The sequence below is a fragment of the Falco biarmicus genome, chromosome 9, assembly GCF_023638135.1.
Source record: "Falco biarmicus isolate bFalBia1 chromosome 9, bFalBia1.pri, whole genome shotgun sequence".
NCBI lineage: Eukaryota > Metazoa > Chordata > Aves > Falconiformes > Falconidae > Falco > Falco biarmicus.
Genome location: NC_079296.1, coordinates 45,293,530 through 45,302,256, shown reverse-complemented (window position 1 = coordinate 45,302,256; position 8,727 = coordinate 45,293,530). Strand labels below are relative to the sequence as shown.

General features: G+C 41.5%; 1 protein-coding gene across 1 annotated transcript; it reads left to right on the top strand.

Annotated features, from left to right (window-relative positions):
* Window positions 1-555: 555 nt before the first annotated feature.
* EXOSC3 (exosome component 3) lies at window positions 556-3,923 on the top strand. Its single transcript, XM_056351025.1, has 4 exons — window positions 556-841; window positions 971-1,120; window positions 1,988-2,139; window positions 3,602-3,923. The coding sequence occupies exons 1-4, from the start codon at window positions 581-583 to the stop codon at window positions 3,801-3,803; spliced, it is 765 nt and encodes a 254-aa protein (XP_056207000.1). The 5' UTR covers window positions 556-580; the 3' UTR covers window positions 3,804-3,923.
* The last annotated feature ends 4,804 nt before the right edge of the window (window positions 3,924-8,727 follow it).

The window sequence follows — 8,727 nt, the reverse complement described above, 5'->3', positions numbered from 1 at the left end:
GCTTGTTGCATTAGCGTCCGGTATTCAAAAATCCTTGAAATAATTTTGCAAGTGAAATAATTGATTCAGCGCCTGTATGAATCCCGAAGCTCGATGACACTAACGTTATCTTGGTCTTTCCCTAGCAGACGTGAGGCTGCCGGACCGATTCCTTCCGAGCAGAAGCCTGCCTCGCGGCAGCGAAGCATCCAGCTCGGGGAACTTGACTTTTGAACGGTAAGGAGGATTTCTCCTCCTTCGGTATTTCTCAGCGTGTTAAGAAGCTGGCTTCGGTGTTTCTTGGCGTATTTCGTTGGTATTTTCTCGCAGGGCCGCCGGCGGCGCTGCGGCCGGAGGGTGCCGCTGGCGCTCCGCGGACACGCTGCGGAGGGGGCAGAGGCTCGGCCGCCTCCCCGCGGGGGCTGAGGCGGGGCCGCCCGCGGAGCAGAGGGGAAGCCCCCCGCGCTGCCCCCGCGCCGTCGGCAGCGGCTGGCAGAGGGGGGACCGCCCCCCCCCGCGCGGTCACCCCGCGCCCCCCGCCCGGGCCGCGCCCCTCCCGCGCCTGCGCGGCGCCCGGCGGCCGTTCCGCGCCGGCGCGGTCATGGCGGCGGCCGAGGCGTGCGTGGGGCAGGTGGTGCTGCCCGGGGACGTGCTGCTCCTGCCCGCCCACCCCGATGAGGACGGGGAGCGGCTGCGGCTGGGCGGCGGTGCGGCCCCGCGGGGCCGGCTGCTGTGCGGGCCGGGGCTGCGGCGGTGCGCGGCGGGACTGCTGGTGACCAAGTGCGGGCTGCTGAGGCACCGCCAGACGGGCGGCGGCGCGGCGGCGGGCGGCGCCTACTGGGTGGACTCGCAGCAGAAGCGGGTAGGGGCCGGAGGGACCGGGCGGGGGGGGAGCCCGGGGGGCGGAGGGACCGGGTCGGCTGGGGGTGTGGGGGGAGCCCCCCCTCGTCCGCGCTTGCCTGACCCTTTTGTCCCCCAACCCCCTCTGCAGTATGTTCCGGTCAAGGGCGACCACGTCATAGGAGTGGTGACGGCCAAGGCGGGAGACGTGTTCAAGCTGGACGTCGGTGGGAGCGAGCAGGCATCGCTGTCCTACTTGGCCTTTGAAGGCGCCACGAAGAGGAACAGGCCCAACGTGCAGGTGAATGCCTTTCTTTATCAGCTAACACGTTAGCGATGTCGTTTGGTGCTTCTGCTACGTTTTAGTGGTTCTTAGTAAAATTATTTTTATAAGCCACATGGAAAAGGAGGTATGCAGGCTTACTCATAATCATTTTGCCTCTGCCCTCCTTGAAGGCTTTTTTCACGATTAGGCAGTGGGCTTTGAGAATGTGAAACTAGTGTGGTTTGATACCTGTCAGGTGGCAGGCTTTTTCACTCCTGACTTTTTAACTGTACCATAACCCTGCCAGCAGCAGATGCTGTTGATAACTGATGTGTCCAAGGAGGCACTCAGAAGTTTTTAAACCAAGCTTTTCCACCATCTGGTAATAGTAGAAAATGTTTTCTTAATAGTGCTGTTATAAACAGGTGTGGCACATGCATGCCACAGCTGCAGCATTCAACTGAAATGCCATCACCAGAATGTGAAAATAGACACTGAAGAAAAACAAGGTAGATTACAATGATTTTTTTTTTTTTGTTGTCGTTATCAGCCTGATAAATGATTACAAGAGCGGGTTGCTTAAACTTTGAATACCCTTAAAGTTTGAAGAAAGTGAATTCATGTTTGGTATTTAAAAAAAGAGGAATATTCCATGAAATAGAATTCTGTACTTTTTTTTGTATTTTTTAAAGTCTGGTAGCGATGCAAGGTAACTTTTCTGAGAGGATGTTGCCTTTATTAGAGGGAAATGTGAAATCCCTGTTGTACTGGTTTATTTTTCTACCAACAATATGTAAACACTATTTTGTGGCCTCACGAGAGGATCTTTATTAACTGAGTATTTCTTGCAAATGCAGTATTATCTTTTTTACTACTTTTGCTTTTTGGCGCTGCTTTGTTTAGGTGGGAGATCTTATTTATGGTCAGTTCCTTGTAGCAAATAAAGACATGGAACCAGAGATGGTCTGTATAGACAGCAGTGGAAGATCAAATGGAATGGGAATAATTGGACAAGATGGCTTCCTCATTAAAGTTTCCTTAGGTTTAATAAGAAAGTAAGTACTAAGAAAAGTAAGTAGTCACTTTAACATTTGTGGTACGAGGGATAGAATTTGCACAACTATTTCCTTTGAGCAGTGTGGACAATTTGGTAATCAGGGCATGTAATTGCTTCAGTGCACTTATACCAGTTTTACTGAATAGAGTATGGATATTGACCTGGAAGAAGCATTTATTTTTCCCCATTGAGAGATTTAGATGCTCTTGTATGTGGCATTGTGTGACCTGTTTAGAAAAAGTGATGTGGTTGCCAAGGCAGTATGGAAAATAAAACTAGTGACCTGGGGAAATCAAACATTCAAGATAGTTTCATGTGTGTACCCAATACCTTGGAGTTTAAAAATTGTAAATGCTTACTGTCACTTCTCTGCTTAATGGGATAGTGGGGGATGTGCATTTGACTGACAGTCGATTGAAAGGGGGCTTTCCACATCAATGCATATTTTCTGACTTATAAAGAAAAATGAATTGCATTGAAATAAGGATACAGATTAAAAATTCATGGGATTTTCATTTGGAACTCACATGTTAATCCAGGAAGTGTTTCATAAGCTGTTAAATGTGTTGTGAACTTTGGAATTACTTAAGCTGATGTAAATAAAGACTTTTGTGACTATCAAAGAATATGAGATAGTAGGGAGAAACGGTAGTCAATCTTTGTTGCTTTTGGTGGGGGGTTTTGTTTGTTGTTCTTTGGAAAAGCAATGCAGAGGTGCAGTACAGCTTTCATTCCTGGGTTTGTAAGTAATGGTTTGTCTTTTTTACACGTCCCATCAGAAGTCAGTGTGAACTGATGAGAACTATTTTTTGCAGCCACACAGCTTGTTTTCAGAATTTTGTCTGTATGCAAATAAAGAAATAACAGTATGTTACAAGTAAATGCTAAATCATGATATGTTTGTTTCTTCTTTGAGGAAGTCTGTTGAAGCTTGATTTAATCCTAGACGAGTTACAATATTCTTAATCGTTTTATTTTTCAGTATGCTGCTAGCTAATAAAATACTCAGTATTGACTGCTGTTAATACAGTCTCCCTGAAGGAGAAGGGAAGTTGTGTTTTGAAGGACACACCTTTAACTCTGGTGTCAAATTTACAAATAACCTCAGTTTAGAAATGTTACTTTATCAAACAATGTATTTTTAGAATTCATTAAATCATAGAATTGGTATAAAAGTATTGATTCACTTGAAATTTGTCAGGCATCACTTCTGAATCTAACTAGTTTAAACATAATTTCACAAGTGCTCAGTGTGGTTTTTTAGATGTATTTAATGAGAAGAGAATTAAAAATCTGTTACTGTATTGCTGGTTTTGAATCCATATGCAATGTGATCATCTTAACCTTTTGGTGTTGCTTTAATAGTTCCCAGAACACCAGTACTGTGTTTTAGTTATTGAAAATGTGTCTATCAAATGTGAGCACTTCTTTCTCTGACTTTTTTTAAATTCTGTTTACAGACTCTTGGCTCCCAAAAGTGAAATAATTCAGGAGTTGTCACAATTGTACCCATTTGAGCTGGTGCTGGGAATGAATGGAAGAATATGGGTAAAAGCAAAAACAGTTCAACAGACTTTAATTATAGTAAATATTTTGGAAGCCTGTGAGTATATGACTGCAGAGCAGAGAAAACAAGCGCTTGCGAAATTGTCAGGGAATTGACAAGAGAAAACCTTGTTGCACATTTGTTCGAGATGGCTGTAGGATGTTTTCATCATTTTTGTATTCCGATTTATATTAAAAGCCACTTTTTTAAATAAAGTACTAGACTTTTATTCTTTAGTTCCCTTCTTCATCCTCTCTGCTTTTTTTTTGTCTTGTTTAGGAACTTTGGTTTTACTCGCTTTTGTGATTATGAAACGCTGTTTATATTTGAATTCTGACTGATGTGGAGACATTCTTCAAAAATCTTCCTTTAGCTGTGAGTTTTGAGGTGTAACTGAAGTCTTCAGTGAGAAAACTGGTTGATTTGTAAGCTGCATATATTTGGTTTTTTAATCATTATAAACAATTGTTTTTTACTTGGGGTAGCGGAAATTATCCTGCAGGCCATTCATTCTGGTAAGGTGCTCTACTTATACAGTGACAAGAAGTTGTTATTTAATATTTTACAAAATCTGGGAATAAAAACACAGGTCAAAAATACCAGAAGATAATTATAGGGTGCAGCACAAAATAATCATACGGTGGTTAAAGCAGATGATCAGATAAGTCCTAACATATGGTCACAGTGACTACCACTTTATCTACAAGATAACCTGGGTAGTAGTATTAAGTATAACTTCAGTATCAACATTCAGGAAGCTTGATTGCTGTGAAGTCTGTTTTATCTCCAGTGAGCTATGTCCTTTGAAGTCATCACAGCATCATGGAATGGTTTGGGTTGGAAGGGACCTTAAAGATCATTAGTTCCAATTCCCCTGCCTTACCAGCTCCACTAGACCAGGTTGCCCAAAGCCCCATCCAACCTGGCACTTGCAACTTTTCATAAGTGCTTTGTAACTAGAGATTAGCTGGAGAACCACTGCAGCAATAGCAACGTTATTTCTCAATCCTACATACTTTAGACTGGTTTTCTTTAGTTACAGCATGGAGATTCCATCTAGCTTTGCTTCATGTTTAACAAAACAAGCATTTCTAATAAAAGCCTATGTTAGGCTTCCTTGTGTTAGTAGTTCCTCACATGTATACAGAGGAAATGCTGTCCTAGGAAGGATAAGCTGTCAGTCTGTGTTTGTGTGTGAATGGTTTGCTACTGTTCTTTTGAAAGCGAAAGAGAACCCTAGAGTAACAGAAGGGGAGTTACTGATTCCTGCTTTCTGTGGGAGAATTTGGCTGTATGTACCCAATGAACTGGGAATTGGAGCTGTTTTTAAGTAGTTAACTTGGATCTCTTTTGTGGTTCTTGATAAGCTGAATAATTTGATAGCAATAGTTAGAAAAAATGGATTGGAGTAAGCCTGAATACTAACTTAATTCCAAGTGGAAATAAAAATGTTCCTTACTGTATATTTCATCCAAAGTTTAGCCTGCAGTATTTGATGATAGTTTTCTTTGGCATTTCTTGCATTTAGAAATTGCTTCAATTCAGAACCCCTTCTGAGTCATCTTTAATATGCTTACCTAGGGCTTCCCCTGATTCAATAAAAACACAACTAATGGTTTCCATGTGAGCCTAATGGCTACAATTCAGAATTATTTCTGGGTTTCACTGCCTTCCCTATTTAGCATTTAGGGTATTGCTCATCTGGCTTGGTAGACCTTTAGTCATGTTTTTTTCACCTGTCTTCTCCCAGCTGAAGTGACTCTCATTCACATCCCATAAATCTTTTAGCCTATAATCTCTCTCTTAGTACAGGTGAAAACCTGTAATTTAATAAAGATCCCACAAAAGGATTTCACTAACTCTGTTCTCAGTGTTTTTTCAGCTTTAGCTAACCAGAGCCCCTACAGGTTGTCTGTTAATAGAATAGCTGGCATAAGCAGAAAAATACTTGCCAGATAATCTCAGGGTGCCAGCTTTGTTTCTGTGGCTGTTCTTGGATCGTCATGGTAAAACCACGGGAATGAGGCATGACAGATCATTTCCTGAAGAGTTGTGGGTTGAAATGCAGTTAGCCTTTCCACTCCCCCTTTTACCTATCTAAGCAGCCTCCTTTCTCTCCCAAAAGTCTTGAGTTTTAAGCTGAAGCCGTAAGATACGTGATCGGTCACCAGTTTAAAAATGCTTTTCTGGTAATGCAACATAGCAAATGTTGACCTTGAAAGAATTTGATGTTGTCAGTGCCCTATTTCACACTACCCACTGTTCCATCCCACTGTTAACTGCTTATCACCCAAATACAATCTTAGTTAAATCAAGAGCTGGAAACAAAATCTATTAAAATTATGCTGGTTTTTAACGTAATAAAATGGTGTATCCACAAAGTACTTGATTTTTACCCCCTACACAACCATTTTAGGTATGTACTACACTTGTTTGACAATTTATGCAGTGGCAAAAAATGACAGTGGATGTGAGAAAAATGGGTGTGGGGAAAAATGTTGGAAACGTGACTAAAAGAAGGCAATATGGGGGTGTGTGTGTGTGTTGTTTTTTCGTTTGTTGTTTTTTTTTTTTTTAACTTGGAGAAAAGTTATATTCCTTAAACTAATTGCTAGCTTTGACAAGCTTTAGCTGTTGAACAAAATATTCAGGCAAAATCTATATGATGTCTTTGTGAACTTCTAGTTCTGGCTCGGTGACTAAACTAGCATCACCAAAAAGAGTGACATGAAATGTAACTTGGTTCTGGGAAGACTCCTCGTGAATTAATTATGTATTCTGCTGGGAATGTTACAGGAAGCCCTTCACACTCCTATTAAAGGCACAGTAACACATATGTTTCAGGAAATGGAACTTGCAGAAGTGATGCTGTGGACTTGAAAGGTACCTTGCTTAGTAAAATGTCTTTCTCTTGCATTTATCCGCATGAGATATGCCTTTGTCAGTTTAAGTCATTAGAGTTCATTTCCAGATGTTTGGTGATTGTGCCTTTGGTGCTTTGTTACGTTGTTTTTCTTTCAGGTTGTTGTGACAACAGTTAGGAAGTACAAATTGTTCAGCACAACCCCTTAAAATTAAAGTTCACAAAGAATTAATTGGAAACCATACATCAAAAATACGAAATACATAGTTTGGTGGCCCCTCCTAGGTTGATGTATTGTATAAAGAGAAGGATAAATGCTAAAAGAAAGAACAGATATGCAGTGTTGAAATTTGAATAGTAAAACATTTGTATTTTGCTCTAGCACAAGGAGATACCACAGGCAAATAGTTCAACATAGCAAGAGGATTAAGAGCTTACCTCTAAGGCTATGGTTGGAGTGTGGCTGTAACTCTGCTTGATAAGAAGTTTACTTGTGCCCAACTACTCTATCACCTTACCACCAGAAGTTGCAACTGAGGTTAGCTGGCATGTAGATTTGAGTCTGTAGCCAGGTTCTATCAACATTAGCAAATTGGCATCAACACTTCTAATAGCAGGGTTATTTTGTTTTTCTAACCTGAATGTTCTTTCAACAGATGAGATCATGGAATTTTTTTCTCAGATTTTAAATATTAAAAGCAGCTCATCTACTACTGGAGAAGCTCAAATGTGTTAGAGGAGGCCCAGTTTTCTTCCTTAGTGCTTGAACAAATAATTCTGAATAACAGCTAAATCAACCAGTAAATCAAGTTATTTTGAACTTCACAAAATCGGTCATCTCCAAGCTTTACACACTTACATAAAAAAATACACCTGTTTTTTTAGCTACATACAACCAGCTTGACTGACTATAGAAACTAGCTGTCTTAAGGACAATGTAAGACACTATTTAGCTGCACTAGTGACACAAGCAGCCTTGTCCCTTACTGATGAGTTCTATGGGTTGCAAGGTGTGTAACTACTTTTGAAGTCTATAGTAAGGAATTAACAGGTCAGTTTTGCCCCAACAACTTGAAAGAGAAAAAGCTTAGGAACATGTTGGGTGCCTGGATTTTAAGAACAACTGTGTAGTACTTGGTGGTTAACCAGAACCACTGCAGAATGACTGTTTTCCTCTGATGTCCTGATCTTGCAGAAGTGCTATCAATATGGGTATTTTGGGATGTTCAAGAGCCTGTTTTTGCTTATAGAGCCTGAAACTTGATTACTGTTCTTCTAGTGCTTGAATAGTCATTAAAAATAACTTTTTTTACTAGGCCTCGATGTCCTACCTAGCATGAGAAAAAAGAAAAAATTCAAATAGAATAACAATATAGCTAGCACTGCAGTAAACAGGACAAAGAAAAACTATAGGCCACTGAGATTCAATTCTGCTTTAATTACACTTGCCTGACGTAAAGATATTAAAAGGCTGATGGACAGAGAGGACTAATGACCTCATCTACTCTTTCCGAAGGCTTTAGTTATCTATTGTATTGTTCTAAACGGTAGGTTTTTCTGTGATTCACTGTTTAGTAGGCTATTGCCAAGGGGGATTTGTTATGAGCATCTGTGTAGCAGTTAAAAAGACTTGCTAATTCTTTCTTCCTGTTCCTGTCCAGATGGCGGGTGTTGCACAAATCTCTTCTTGGTGTCCCACTGTGAACTGCTCATGTGGGTGAAACTGATTTCAAAAGACCTGTAGGTCCTTCGGTTTCTTCTGTGCCTACTGCACCCTGATCTACCTTAAGATAAATCTGAGATCCTGTGTCCAGACTGGCTGTGGACAGACTGGTGCTTTTATTTCCTGAGGATCAGGATGGGGTTGAAAACACTACCACACGCATCGTACAGCCTCCAAACAGGAGATGACTTTTGCCTGGTTGAAACCTATGCCAGTTTGCATCCATGTAGATATGCCTTTAGAAGCACATGGCTGAAAAGTTCAAGAGGTGTTTTTGTCTATCTGCACCCAGTCTTAGTGGCTCAATATTGAAAATCTCAGTTAGTCTGGAAACCCTTCTACAGACTCTACTACTGTAGGACCTGGATCCTGCCTTAGCCCACCACTGGCTGTTTCCTGGTTGCTTTTGAGATCTCCTGTTTCCTGATAGAAAAGACAGTTTGTTTAGTATAAG

Coding starts and splice junctions, on each gene's coding strand:
- EXOSC3 (XM_056351025.1), top strand. CDS start 581: ATGGCGGCGGCCGAGGCGTGCGTGGGGCAGGTGGTGCTGCCCGGGGAC. Junction 842..970: donor TGGACTCGCAGCAGAAGCGG/GTAGGGGCCGGA, acceptor CCCCCTCTGCAG/TATGTTCCGGTCAAGGGCGA. Junction 1,121..1,987: donor GGAACAGGCCCAACGTGCAG/GTGAATGCCTTT, acceptor TGCTTTGTTTAG/GTGGGAGATCTTATTTATGG.